This window comes from Aythya fuligula, chromosome 2 (genome assembly GCF_009819795.1).
Source record: "Aythya fuligula isolate bAytFul2 chromosome 2, bAytFul2.pri, whole genome shotgun sequence".
Classification (NCBI taxonomy): Eukaryota; Metazoa; Chordata; class Aves; order Anseriformes; family Anatidae; genus Aythya; species Aythya fuligula.
The window spans coordinates 61,220,429-61,235,188 of NC_045560.1; the positions used below are offsets into that span (position 1 = coordinate 61,220,429).

Below are 14,760 nucleotides of genomic sequence, written 5' to 3' on the forward strand. Positions count from 1 at the left end.
AATGGAAGAAGATACCCAACTTACAACTACTGACCTTGAAACGGTTGATCAGATCATAGCGTGTGAGAAGTTCATAGAAAATGAATTTCAGTGCATGATCCCCACTGGCATCATTTAATGCAAATACATCGAAGGACCACTTGTCTACATTCTGCAAGAATGAGTAGAAAAGACAGTTAATATGGTCATCCTTTTTACCATCACAGTTCAATTTCTATCACTTTATATCTATAAATGGTGGAGAGAGGGGATGTGAGTGTATAGCTTTTCTTTTTAAAATCTTTCTGTTTCATTTAACTAATGCAGAGTTTAATTTACTCATCAGTATTGTATGACTCATGTTTAAGAAGCTTCCATTCAGAACACTTATGTTGCTTGTTTATTCTAATCACAGTGATGCACCATATCAGAATTTCATCAGCAAAAGCCGAATGCAGAAAGAATCTTGTTTTGCTTTAGTAACTGAAACATTGGGATGGCCATAGTGTGGCATGGTCATATTTTCACCACTTGCTACACAGTTAACCAAAATAATAAATATCTGGAAGAACCATCTTGCTAGACTCAAAGAGTAACTTAGCTCCTTGATATCTGAATATGAACCTTGTGATTATTGCAGCTTCAACTGCCCAAAGACAGCATTACTCTATTTTTTAATTTTTTTTTTTTTAATTAGCTTTAAATTTTTATTTTTTTAAAGCTAAGTGAGTTCACTGGGGTTTTCAGAAAACTACAGAGCAGGAGAAAAATCACAGTAATGTTACATTAAGTGCTAATAATGATAGAAAAAAAATAACCTTTGTAACATGAAAGTAAATACCAAACTCCAGTTGGTAGAGTTCCAGTCAGCTGTAAATGATATAGTAATGCTGCAGGGTGGTCAGTCAAGAGATGGAGAAGGGAAAGTTCAATTCCCAGATTATAAAGCTAAGGAAAAGCTATAAGCTCATAGAGCTACCGTATAAAGTATAAACTTTCTTGCAGAAGGTTCAGTTCAATCTCAACTCTTAGGGAAGGCAGTGGGAGCTGACAACACTCATTCTCTGTTAAGATAAAGTATCTCAATCTCAGAATAGGATGTTCCTGAAACCCAATGAACCTCTCTCTCCTCCTCCTAGCAACAAAGAGTAAAGGAGTTATAGCTAGGGGAATGATATACACATCAACTCCACAGCTGCATCTGGCACAGGACCAGCTCTTGGTCTCTCTTTCCTGCTGAGAATTTAGATGTGCTTCCCACAGGAATGCATCCAAAAGACTCTCTCTAAACCACATATTAAAGATTGATATCTATAAATTAAAGTTTTCCTCCATTTTCAAACTGTTGCAAGTTAGCTCCCATTTCCTTTTGGCACTTTCACCAAGAAAGATGACTGCATTTCATATACATACATGTATATGCACAGCTGGCTCTCAGAGCACAAAATGGGGCTGTTAGATATAACATTGAACAGTGTTGAGGAATAGAGCCATCTGAAAATTTACAATCCTTTCTAGAAACATGAAAAATACTAAATTACACTTTTCTAACAAATTCTTAAAGCTCAACCCACCGTTGCTGTTTGTTGTCACGGTCAGTTCTCTCCTGTGTGGGCTGATCCTAACAACTTTGCTATCTACGTAGTGTTGATTATATAGAGCTGAGTATGCCTTTTGGGAAAGTACAGTCCAAGGAAAGGCTAATTTGTGTCATAAAGTGAGTGAATATCAAGGATGCTGTAGATTCAGCTCTGCTTTCATCAGAATTGTTCCATCTATCCCAGTAAATCATCCTCTGGTGGAGCAGTTGATTTCACAAGCTGTGTAGAGCCCACACAATGAAGACAGGGTCAGGCTTCTACAGAAATTGTTTGTGGCCCAAGTCACAGAACAGCAATCATAAATTGCATCTTTTCAACATTTCCAATAGGTGTTGGAGAGGGAAAATGGCCAAAAGAGGAATAAGTTCCACCAAGAAAGCAGGTTTTGAAGCCCTTTAACTATAAACTAGGAAATGAGCAAGAAAAAAAGTCCAAAGCATATACTCAGTCAACTTTCAATATTTTGCTGTTTTTTGAGTGTTTTTATTTCATAATCACTAATCTCAGGTAAGGGAGCAAATTAATTTAAAACTTGCATATGTATAATAATTGACTTCTGGTTCCTTTGACATTGAATTTAATGACTCAACTATGCTGAAATAGAACTCATTGTAAGGCTATCTTATCTTGTAGAAAAAAAAGGTTTGTTTTTATGTATTTTTTGTAGCAAGAAATTTTTATCGACTTTTTCTTGTTTCTTTATTTATTTTTTCTTGTTTCTTGCAGCAGATGAAATGAACCAAATTGCAAAACAGGACATCAAAGTCGTTCTTTTACACTTAATAGTGGTTAACCAAATAGATGCTAAGTTTCACAGTAGCATTATTTAGATTTCATTGATGTAAAAATCCTTGTTCTCATTTAGTCAACAGAAGTTTTGCTATTGACAGTAATGACAGCAGCATTTTACCCTAAAGAACTAGGGGGAAAATTCTCTTAACAGAAGCATGAACGTGTTATACATTGCTTAGAGGCTTGCAGCAATACCAGCTAAACTTTGAAAAACAGCAGATTTTTGACCTTTAAAAAATTTAACACAGAATTGACCCATATATTGGGAAGAGATCTATAGATAAGCAGAACTTCACAGGCATTTTGTGCTGCAGGAGAAAAACCCTTTCTTCTCAGTAAAGAGAGGAGGAGAAGCAAGGGATGGGAAACTTCCTTTGCTACTCATTTCTAGGTCACTGGCCCTGTAGCCTCAGTTAAAGTGTCATAAGCTGCGCTTATGCTACCTATACTCACTGCAGTGTAACTACAGACCCAAGCTTATCTTATCTCGCAGTCCTGTGTCTTAAATATTTGGCCATTGTTCCATCTCTTGGGGGAACCTAGAGATAAAGTGAAACTCCAGTTCTTTGTAAATGTTCAGTTTTCTGCCTTTCCATCTGTCCTTAACCTTGGAGACTTGATCTGTCTTTATAAGCCAACAAGCAGATGCAGCAACAGATATCTTTTCAACATTACTGGTAGGCCTGACAATTTCTTGTAGCCACAGTCAAGATGATGTCTATATTGCAGATACCAAGTAATTTCAGACACTGTCACTTTGTAAGTGACAACAGTTTCTGTGTATATGCATATTAGCTAGCCAAGAAAATACTTCCAGGACAGCCTAGGCATCAGAAAAAGCTGAAACAACAACAACAACAACAACAACACACACACAAAAAAAATAAATCTAAAGCAGGTAAATATTTCAGCAGTTAGTTACTATTAAGTTCCATCTCTAGCACTACAGCAGATCACCAGAACTTGCCAGGTAAATGAACACACTTATTCACACATCTGCATGGCCAATATTCATTCAAATGCGATACAAATCTGATCATTCCTTTTATAGCACTACATCTTACATCACTACACCCATGTCATGCAGAAAAACAATTATCTATGGCAATACCAAAATCAGTATCTGAGATACATACACAGAGAGAAAGAGATGCTGTGGAACCAATTCAAATATTGCCTAACTTCTCACCCACTGAAAAAGGGAGAAAGAATATGCCTCAGACTTACATGGCTACCACTCCATCCACACTCTTTGCATAGGTTACAGTACTGCATTGTTTTATTAAAACCAACCTCATTTTCACAAGCTGATTCCACAGCTTTGGTTTACTCAGTGCAGGCATCTTGTTGGTCACCACAGCAAAAAAGAAGAACACAAAATTCAAAAATAAACTTTTCAGTCCATGTTGTCTCAGCCCTTGTCCTTATTACTATAACTCTAAAGGGAATATTGATTATGGCAATATAGACCATCTGAAGAGATGCCTGTGGTACATCCTATACCATTTTTCATGCTTAAACCATTAGCTCATTTTACAGAGCTCACCAAGCAGTCAGGTGGCTGTAAGTTTGGGGATTTTTTTCTTTAGTTGGCTGTACTGGACTGAAACAAGCAAGAAATATACCATTTCCCATTAAAGAAATGGGACTGAGAAATTTAAGATTAAGTATTATTTCAAAGACAGAACACTTCTCAAAAACAAGTAATTCTTATTTCAACCATGTCTGTTACCTACCCCAAAGCCATCCAGGCAGAGACATGTTCTCAAAATAGTTTAAAAAAATATATACATCCTAGAGTGCACAGTAGCCAAGCAGGCATTATTTCACCCTGAGCAAAATTAGTCAATGCTTTTGTTGTTATTGATGTGTCTTAACTTACTCTAGCTTAATCAGTTCACTCTAGCTTAATCAGTTCTGTTTATCATCCTTAATAACTTAAAAACAGAGAAAGGGGAGAGGGCTTAAGTGACGTTTTTGTCAGCTGACAGTAGCTGCCAGGTCTTGGACCGTCTTGTTACTCAGGAAAAGAGGTACCACTATAGATGTGTTCCCCCATAATCTGGCTATGAGGTGTAGTTCTAAAACAAGACTTTAGATCCCATTTGCAGGAGTGAAGCTAACACTTGTAAATCTGCAGTTGGAAAAAGGTGTGAATAAATGCTACAATGTTGTACATGAAGGTCATCATTCTTGTTGCACTCAGTGGACCTTTGTGATTGCTCCATTATCTTTTGATCAGCTGTACTGTCCAAAAATAAATGGATTCGGTACCCTAACTGTAGGTCTTTCCTGTGTAGAGTAGAGCAGGACTGTTTCACAAGCTTTACACGTAACGCCCCTATATATTCCCCTTTGTGTTACCTTTTTTCATCTGTGTATGGCGTGGTTGAACCACACAGAACTTGTGATCTGCCTCATTACCAGACCTCTGCAAAGCTGCTGTGTAGATAGCTGGGGGCTAACTTGTATTTGTGGTCTTGATAATTCTTGCCTGAATCAAAAACCTTGCAATTGCCCAATGAATTGAATTTTATTTTTGTCAGACTTCTTGTGACCTCTCTGTCTTTCTCTGAAATTTCAAAACTCACAAAAGACTATTATTCCTAAGATGACTGTTGCCTTGAAGACCTAAAGCTAAGAAATATGAGAAAATCCCTCCTCTCACAGCAATTGATACTTTTTTTTTCTCCATTTCTCTTCACCCATGTTTTCTTTCTTCACTGTGCAAGGTTGTGATTGATTTTAGCATGTTACGAAGTCATCAGTTTAGTCACTGGAAACTAGAATAGAGCTGTAACCTTCACAACTTGAAAATGTCCAAAGCCTTGAACACTGTTGTTTCTTTTATTGAAAGAATATTCTCTTAGGCCAGTAAATTATTAATGTAGATAAAATAAACTAAACATTAGAGAGGAGAAAAAGGCAAGTGCAAAGACTCCCAAGTCAAATATCACTGTTGCCCTGATGGTTTATACAGACATGCCCATGCCCTGCACTTTTTTATTAGGATTACCTTTAGCACTCCAATTACAGCTGGTGGGTAGCTCAAACCAACCATATTCGATGTCCGTCTGTACATTCTGCCAAGATGAAATAGATAAATCAACACACAAATAAAATTAAACAAAAACAAACAAAATAAACCAATAAGGCAACACACCATTACAGGAGACCTTGCTTAGCCCAGCAAACCCTAACTGCAATTTGTTTTTTATTTTCTTCTTCTTTCTAACTTGTACACAAACTCTCTTAACCATTCTTATTGTATAGACTAACTTGAGATGATACACTTCCCAGTATCTCATACCTTGATCACCTGACAGGACATCAGAATCTGTCAACAGCAGATCTTCATCAGAGGGAAAGGCTACTCTCAAATACACAAGATATTCCTCATTTTCCACTGCAGATAACCACACTGCCTTTTCACCTTTTGTAGTCCTTTGCCAGTCATTTGTTGTCTGCAATAAATCATCTCTAGTTTGGTCCAGCTGCTACTTTTGTCTATTTATTTATTTGTTTATTTATTTATTAAGATTGGTATAAAATCTTTTAGGTGTTCTCTGTGTACATATGAGAGAGAATAAGCCAACAATCAATATCTGCAACCATACTAAGCAAAGCACCCAAGTATGTACTAGATTTTAAACTTGTTTTCAGGCCACACATTTTAATAGACTTTGACATGGCTAAAATGCTTTTCCACAGCTCACCCTTTGTTGCACTTAAGCAATGTAGGACTAAAAAGAGGTGATGGAAAGCTGTCTTCTCCTTCTGCCAGGACACAGTAGTTTTCTCTTAAGTGATGACTCAGGCAGAGTCCCTCTCCCTTAGCTCAGGAGAGCAAAACCTTCCTCTGGTGCCATATCACATCTGAATATTTCCTCTTTAAGGCCACAGTGACTCAGATCAACTGGAAAACAGCCTCCTGCACCCAGATCTCTGCAGTTCATTTATTTCTTTGTTGAGCAAGTCTCTCACTGAGAGTGAGGGTTAATTCACAAATAGCCTGTCAAACCTGGGAGAAATCTTTTCCAGGGAGAAATGACAACTGATGCTGTCCTGTTAGACTTATCACAATTGCTGCCACTCTTAACACATCTACAGTAATTTCTTGCACTTTAAGTAACTACTTAAATATGTAGGAGGAAGCTCTGTGTATCTGTATATGGCCTGTGGTCCGTTGTCTGATACGCTCACCCTCCTACACAGAAAACTGCTAGGCACTCAGTGCAATCCTGATAAACAGTGAAAGGGTGCTCTGCAGTGTCCTGGAAGACTCTCCTAGCGCATTCACTCCTGACTTGAATTTTGCTGTAGAGACCTGGGACCTGCTGTCTGAAGTCTCCTGGCTGTTTCACATGCACCAGGCTTCCTTGCTAGAAGGAAGAATGTCAGGGAAGAGTGGTTACTCAGTAAGAAAAGGTAAGTGTGGAAATGAGTCCAAATTTAAATGACTATATCAATTTTAGCAGTATGTTCTGATGCAAATCATGACCGAAAAGGCTAAGAGGTCTCAATGGATTTTTTTAAATCCCCTCTAAGCTCCAAATATTTCATATCAGTCTTGGTCAACACATGTACTATGCAATTCAGGCCACTAATACGATGATACAGAATTTTCTTTTGTTTCTTAGAAGTTCTTCCTAGGAAATAACCAGACAGCAGAGGCAAACAGGCAAGGAAGGGCCTGGTCTGGGTTGACTGAATTTTAAAAACTTTGACTCCTGACCTAGGGCTATGCAGAGGTGTATATTCTGTCAAAATTATTTCAACAGTGCTATTACACCTGTATTACATGTATGCTAAGAATTGATCAGAATGTGCTGCTTCAGCAGCACCAGGTTTCCAGGTGATAATCAGATCTGTGTAGAAACATCATTAGAAATTTATTAAAGTATTCTTTATTTAATACTACAGGTATTACTACTGCAATCCGCAGTACCTGGACAGCTACTAGAACAAAGTAATTACATGCTCCTTTACCTTTCCACAAATATTCCTGCTTGTACTGCATGGACAATGCTTCTGAACCGGGGCTTTTCCTCGGTCCTTTTGAGCATCATCCCCATTTGTCGTGTGAAGGTAGAAGCCAACCAGTCCCGGACCTCTGAGGGCACAGAGTCAGACTGGATGTCGCTGAGCTCATCTTCTGTGTCCAGTAGTCGCCTAGAAGGGGGAGGAAAATGATGGGTAAGTAGACTGCCTTGGAGAGCATTACATCATCATTCACCAAAAAGAAATGTACATATATTCTACTAAAAGCAGTTGTTAAATGCCTTCAGTTTGTAAGCACTGATGAAACATATTTCTACAAGTCTTTAACAGATTGTTTATTCGCTTGTATAGTTAAATGCCAGATTGTGAAACTTACTGCCATGCTGACAAACAAGAAGTATCAACCTTCTGAAGCACAATGACATAATCATGCACTCACTTCTCATTTTCCTCTCACCAATACTCCTGACCTTTCAGCCCTTCAGATATCACTGACAGTCATGTCTAACTTCCCAGTCCTCTCCTTTCCTATTCTGATCACCTAAGGTGACTCTAGAAGTACATTTAGCACTAGGGAAACAGCACGTAAAAAGAAGGGGAACTCCTCTCTCTGCAGTGTCTTACCAGTCTAACTATCATGACGTGGAGTAAAAAAAAAAAAAAAAAAAAAAAAAAAAGTAAAAAAAAGGTAATAATTTAGAAGTCTTGATACAAATGAAAAGATTTAACACTATTCAAAAGGAATAGAGGGGTACCAATTTAGAACTTTCCTTAGAAACTTTCAGAAAAAGTAGTAACCAATTATATGTTAAACTTATGATTGCTTTTGATCTTCCTTCTGCCCTGGGAAATGTAAAGAAGCTTTTAGACCAAGGATTGAAGATCTGCTCTCTGTGAAATTCAGTATTTTAATGATTAAAAACATATTGTCTGTGAGTAAGAAATCTTGGCAACAACAACTTTTCCAACTGATGTGTAAAGTACAATTTTGTGTTACTGGTACTAGATATAAGATGAATGCTGATATCTGTGGTTAACTCACCTAGTTTCATCAATGTATACTGACTCAAGCACAGTTGCAGCATATTCCAAATTCTTCTTTAGGTCTACAACTGAAGCTTCCCCTCTCTCTAACTGCTTTACCAAAGACCGCAACCTGTAAGAGGAAAATAAAAACTGATTGACACAAAGAGAAACAGGTTTGAGAATGAGCATCAGTTCAGAACTGGATCCAGCAAGCGACCTAGTATACATGATAGGCATATGAAAACTTCTGGAAGTCTACAGAGGTTTTTATTCATATAGAAGAAATCAACAAAAAAATACTTTTCACAAATCAGGAACAATGATGACAGACAAACATCACATTATATTTAGACTCAAATAAGTCACTGAAATATCGAAGTCCCCTACTCATGCTGAAATAAGTTAAAACAGAAATAATTTGGAATTTAGCAGAGAAGCTAAGAGAGGGTTATTTCATTCCAGGTATAATAAAGTAACATTCCAAGTAACATCTTGAGCAGTATCTGTTGGTAAATGTCAGCTATTTATGATGACTGCTTTACACGTATGCAAAGGTGTATTTGAGTGTATTTAGAAATACTACCGCAGAAACACTATACAAGGTTAAGGAAGTATCATAATTTTCATTAGACCACAAAGTCGCCCTTAGACTATCCCATCTGTATTAGATAAAATTCATGGAAATTTCTCTATTAAATAATTACTAGATAATTAAAAGAGACTTTCTGAAAACAAAAATTTGTGCAGATTCCCTTTTAAAATGTGTTTTTTCTCCTGTATCAAAGACAAAGAATATAGTTGCACAATTTTCTTTTGTCTCTTCTCCTTCACTCCTACTGTGTGCCAAATTAGAAAAAGGGGGAAAAAAGAAAAAAAAAAAAAAAAAAGAAGAGAGAGAAGAAAATGTAAAAGAGTGAATCTCAATATTTAAAAAAAAATCAAGAAGGTATATTATTAAAATTAGAAAAAAAAATCCTTTAAAAAGACCATGGGATAAAGACTTATCATGTTAAAACATTTTGGTCAGTCTCTTCATCCTCATAAGACAGCAGTTAAATAAACATTGTTTTTTTAATTGCGTAGCAGAAGTCACAAGTTGCAATTTGTCCTGCTCATGATGCAGAAACATAGAAGAGTAGCTGTGTCCTCTAAAATCTGGCTTTAATTTTTCAGACTAGTTTTCTTCAGCTTTTTCTATAGTCTGTGGAGTAAGATAAGCTTTTCCACACAGTATTGCACAGCTCAAGACCAATTTATGTGCCCTAAATTGATTCCTTACTCTCACCTTATTAACCACATTTGGAATCCAACCTCCTACACTAGCCAGAAGTTCTTAACATGAAGTGAATATCTGTATTCCCTTGCTATTACAATGCTGCCATGGCATCAATGATTTCAGGAGAAATCAATCTCCACTGAGCTGGCTTTCAGGTGAAAAGAAGAAAAGAAGAGCTGAGAAGTATCCAGACTGCCCATGTGCACTGTACCAACATCTCCTTCCAGCTGGGTTTCCTTCTTCTCCCCCTGTCCTCCTTAACATTGAGGCTGCAGAGAACAAAAATAATAAAAACATCAATGTTTCACTGGCTAGGTCACATAAACACCACTCCTACTGGCAGTGGTACCACTGACACACAACTATATATTTAGACATACAAAGAATCTCAAACAAGAGGTGGACCCCTCATCTCTGGGCAGATTAACTCATCTGCTTGTTTGTAGCCAAGAAAGCAGAAGTATTTCTGTATTTCATTCCTGATGTGAGAATGGGGATGGAAAGGTCAGGGATGTACAGACATACTGAACCCAATTCTTCCCATCTCTGTAAGCCATTAGAGAGCACTCAACCATACCAGCACATTTCCTCCAATCCTGGAACTCAGCTGAGGGAATCCACAGAGCAACTCCAGCCCCATGGAAGAGGAAACATGCCTTCATGCTCTCATACTTCTGCGTAACTGCACCACCAGGTATGAGTGGCAATGATTTTTGTTGGATGAGCCGAGCTGGGAAAGATAATCCTCTACCCTTTAGGTCAATAGCTTCTTCAGGCAGCAGCACATGGGGAAGCTCAATGCACCTCCTTCCTAGAGCCAAAACCACTGATCCCTCCTTAGACGTTCCCAGCTTTTGTTGCCAATACAGGAAAGGAGGAAGAGAAAAACAAAAAGCAAGCAAACAAACAAACAAACATACATGCACACACAAAAAATCAAAACCAAAAACCAAACCAAACCAAAGAAAACCATCACAGCTTTCACACCTAAACAGCAAGCAGTGGTTCACATGCCTTTTCCTTCCTTCTTCCCATGTGAAAGGAATTTAGAGATGTAACCCCTTAACTTCTTACCAGAAACTGTTTGTACATAAGACAAAGGAGTTAATATTGCAGGAGGAACATTATCTTTGCCTCTTCTTGACTTTTATTTCATTGATTTAAGTACCCAGCAGCTCTATGCCACAAGTCAATCAAAATTCATGTTCAGTAATAGCACAGTGAGTAACTGCTGCTTCATGGCACCAACATTCATCACCAAAGAAGATTATGCAGAGTACTCTGTGCATCAATCATTTAGCAAAACAGAAGTACAGTTGTTATAATAAAACCTTGTCACAAGATCAGCCACTCTCATGTGAAAAAAAATTACATTGTCTTTGCCTTACCATCCATTATCTATAACTATTTCTGACTCATTGAGTCACAGCAGCTGCTGCCAGTTATCCTTACTAAATAAAAGCCCAGTGATAGTTTGTCCTTAATTCATTTCATGTATCTCAGTTTCATTGAGATAGTCCTAACTGCAATCATAAAGGTAAGGTCAGTGTGTCACATTGAAGGGCATCCAGTCAAATTTATTATCTGGAAAATGCAGTTTTGGGGTGCCTGGATTCTGGAATTCAATCAAATTCAGCAAACAATTTTAACTGAAATAAAAACATTACAACAAACTTTTCACACATTTTATTTTCAGGATCTTGATCACAGAATTGATCACAGAATTTCTAGGTTGGAAGAGACCTCAAGATCATCGAGTCCAACCTCTGACCTAACGCTAACAGTCCCCACTAAACCATATCCCTAAGCTCTACATATAAACGTCTTTTAAAGACTTCCAGGGATGGTGACTCCACCACTTCCCTGGGCAGCCTGTTCCAATGTCTAACAACCCTTTCGGTAAAGAAGTTCTTCCTAACATCCAGCCTAAAACTCCCCTGGCGCAACTTAAGCCCATTCCCCCTCGTCCTGTCACCAGGCACGTGGGAGAACAGACCAACCCCCACCTCGCTACGGCCTCCCTTGAGGTACCTATAGAGAGCGATAAGGTCACCCCTGAGCCTCCTCTTCTCCAGGCTGAACAAGCCCAGCTCCCTCAGCCGCTCCTCGTAGGACTTGTTCTCCATCTTGTACTAAGGCAATGGAAGCAGAGGACAAGAGTGATAGGACCCACGAGAATGGTGTCAAGCTGAGGCAGGAGAGGTTCAGGCTAGACATCAGGAAGAGGTTCTTCACTGAAAGGGTGGTCACACACTGGAACAGGTTCCCCAGAGAAGTAGTCACTGCACCAAGCCTGTGGGAGTTTAAGAAGCATTTGGACTGTGCACTTAGTCACATGGTCTGAATTTTTGGGTTGAGCTGTGTGGTGCCGGGAAGTGGGCTCAATGATCCTTGTGGGTCCCTTCCAACTTGGGATATTCTATGATTCTGTAAGATTCTGACTTCCTCTATTTGCCTCATACACTAGTTACAGTAGCAAGTAAGTTACATGTACCACTTCATAGGAAAATGAGTCTTCTGTCGGGCTACTGACTAAAAGAAACATACTGATACAATTATCATAATCAGTTCAATGAATCCAAATCATTATTTACTTCACTTTTACTGTAACCGTCTGAAAATGAAGCATGCTATTTTGCATGAACAAAATGCTTTTTCAGCCAAAGCATGTTTTCTTCTGCTTTTAAAGGTTCATTTCAGAGTGATCAAAACCTGTATTTTCCTTTTTTGTTGTTGTTGTTTTTTCTTTTATCCTTTCAGTAGCAGAACTAAAAATTTCCACAGATCTACTGGACTTGGTTCCATTGAAGCCCAGGGTGCTAGTTGTAGAAGAAGCTGCCAATTACTGTGAACAAGGAGACCCCAGGCCACATAGAGGGTTTTAGCCATCTCTAGCTGGTATTAGCCATCTAGCCATATCTCATCTCTAATCTCTGTCCTAAGATCATGGCACACATCACAAGTGTTTCTCAGATCGTGGTCATCAGAAAAGCACCTACAGAGAAGTGTTAGCCATACAATATTAGCTCTAAATCTGGTTGTACAATTATGGTAAGATACAGCTAATGCCTTTCTTAATGAGATTTCCATGGGAAGCTGTTCCTCCAGTCCTGAAATTGTCTGTGATGTGTGCCAAATACTATGGAAAAAGTTCAAGAACTGTTTTTCTCTGTACAGTTATTTGACATTTTAGTCCTTGGAATAATCCCTAAAGAGCCCAAAGCAAATCCCTGCCCTGTGCAATGCTAAGCATTTTTAACTTCCTCTGATCCAACAGAGAACTCAGGTAGGTGTAAAATTTTGGAAAAGGGGCTAGGCTGTTTCCATAATATTGCCTCCCACACTGCCCTTCCAGGGGAAATATCTATATCTATTCACTGTAACAAGCTCTGAGAGCATCTTCAAATAATGCCAATAAACTCAGCCCTGTTCTCACTCTTTTTAATGTTTCTCTAAAATATTTGCTATCCTGCTTAAGACTCTGGGAGACAGAAAGCAAATTAATAGAAATAGCAATTGAACTTAGTCCATGAAAATTACACAGCTCAAAGACCCCAAACCACTCCAAATCCCCACCGAGAAACAGCAAAAAGTAAAGCTGTTTTTAGAGTACTCTTGAAACAAAATTTCTGAATAACTGCTCCAAGCATTCTCCTTTCTGTTATATATAAGACAATATCTTTGTACAAATATTTATCTACTTAGCTAGAGGGCTTGTGCTTATGCTGTTATTATTTTTTTTTTTTTTTAATAGCATTACATATCACTCTAGAGAAGATGAACACCACCACAGACTGGATACTAGTCAACTCCAATTAACATGCAAAGCACATGGACTGTCTGAATACTTGGGGGCAAGTTTCTTCAACCAGTGTGAAGTCTACAAAACTGCATGGCTAGTCTCCACATCTATTTTCAAAGCCTTTAGACTGTGATTCATTGAACATTTTCAACACTACGACTCAATCTCTTCTTCCAAGAATCACGCTTATACCATTGAGCCTGCTGAGAAAAAAGAATGTTGAATGCACATAGAAAGAAAAAAAAAATCTAGTATAATTACAGATTACCAAGGATGGAATATTTACCTTTGTTTTACTCTTAACATTAATTGCTGAACAGTTTGATATGGATAGCTGACCCTTATTAATATCTTGTTTCAACCAAGGCAGGTCATGCTAGGTTTGTAGAAAGCTGAGATTTTTATTATTGCTAGGAAAAGAGAGCAAGGTATTGAACACAGCAATTTTTGTTAGAGCAGGTTAAGTACTTGTTCGAGACAATGTTTTTTCATCAATAGTCAATAACGCTTGGAGACCAAAAGCTATTCACAAGCCACTAGTAAATCTGACACAAGTTTCTTGAAGAACGCCTGCAGTGGAATTTCTTACCAAAACCAACCCATAGCCACCAAGCCACCAGCAGAGACAGGAGAACCCTGGGCTGAAATGATTTCTGCTTAGTCCCTTTGAACACTTGATCAGAATGGAGATCCTAGAGCACATCTGAGAGACTGAGGGAATTATCCTTAAGCAGTAGCTCAGTGGAAGAAAGGACTAATATCCCAGATGAGAAAATCCTCATGAGTGGATTGTTTCCCTGGGTTTTGAGCTCAAAAGCTTGCTACAAATAGAGGTTGGAAGAAATTATTCAGAGTTTCTGGTCTCTCATCTGAGGAGAAGAAGGAGCAGAAGGCAGATGTGGCCCACACCAGAGTCAAAACAAAACAAACAAACAAACAAAAAAAACTTGTATCCTTCTGCAAAATACAAGAATGTTCAAAAAAAAAAATAAGTAGAAGATTTGAGCAACATCAAAACTTTTCCCACCCTCACTAATAATGACACAGCTATCTTAAATGAGTTACTGGCTGCCTTCTGCAAAGATGTGTCATTCTTACTTCCTTTTGAAGATGTACATGATTCATATGCACTGTTTGGGGTGTCTCACACCGGTGCCTTTCCTTCAAGCCTTGCAGGGAGTTGCTGCACAGGTCTATCTCCCGCTCACACTCCCTGATGGCCCTCAGCCTCTCCACCTACTCCTTGAGCTTTGCCACCAGGCTGACCAGGCCATTCACCTGCT

General features: G+C 38.4%; 1 protein-coding gene across 1 annotated transcript in view; it reads right to left on the bottom strand.

Annotated features, from left to right (window-relative positions):
* Positions 1-14,760, bottom strand: part of PDE1C (phosphodiesterase 1C) — a 308,560-nt gene that overhangs the window by 73,823 nt on the left and 219,977 nt on the right. Inside the window, exons 4-7 of the mRNA XM_032181068.1 lie at positions 8,416-8,529; positions 7,362-7,544; positions 5,389-5,455; positions 35-151 (exon numbers count right to left, since the gene is read on the bottom strand). Of these exons, the coding sequence (XP_032036959.1) occupies positions 35-151; positions 5,389-5,455; positions 7,362-7,544; positions 8,416-8,529 (481 nt within the window). The remainder of the gene's footprint in view (positions 1-34; positions 152-5,388; positions 5,456-7,361; positions 7,545-8,415; positions 8,530-14,760) is intronic.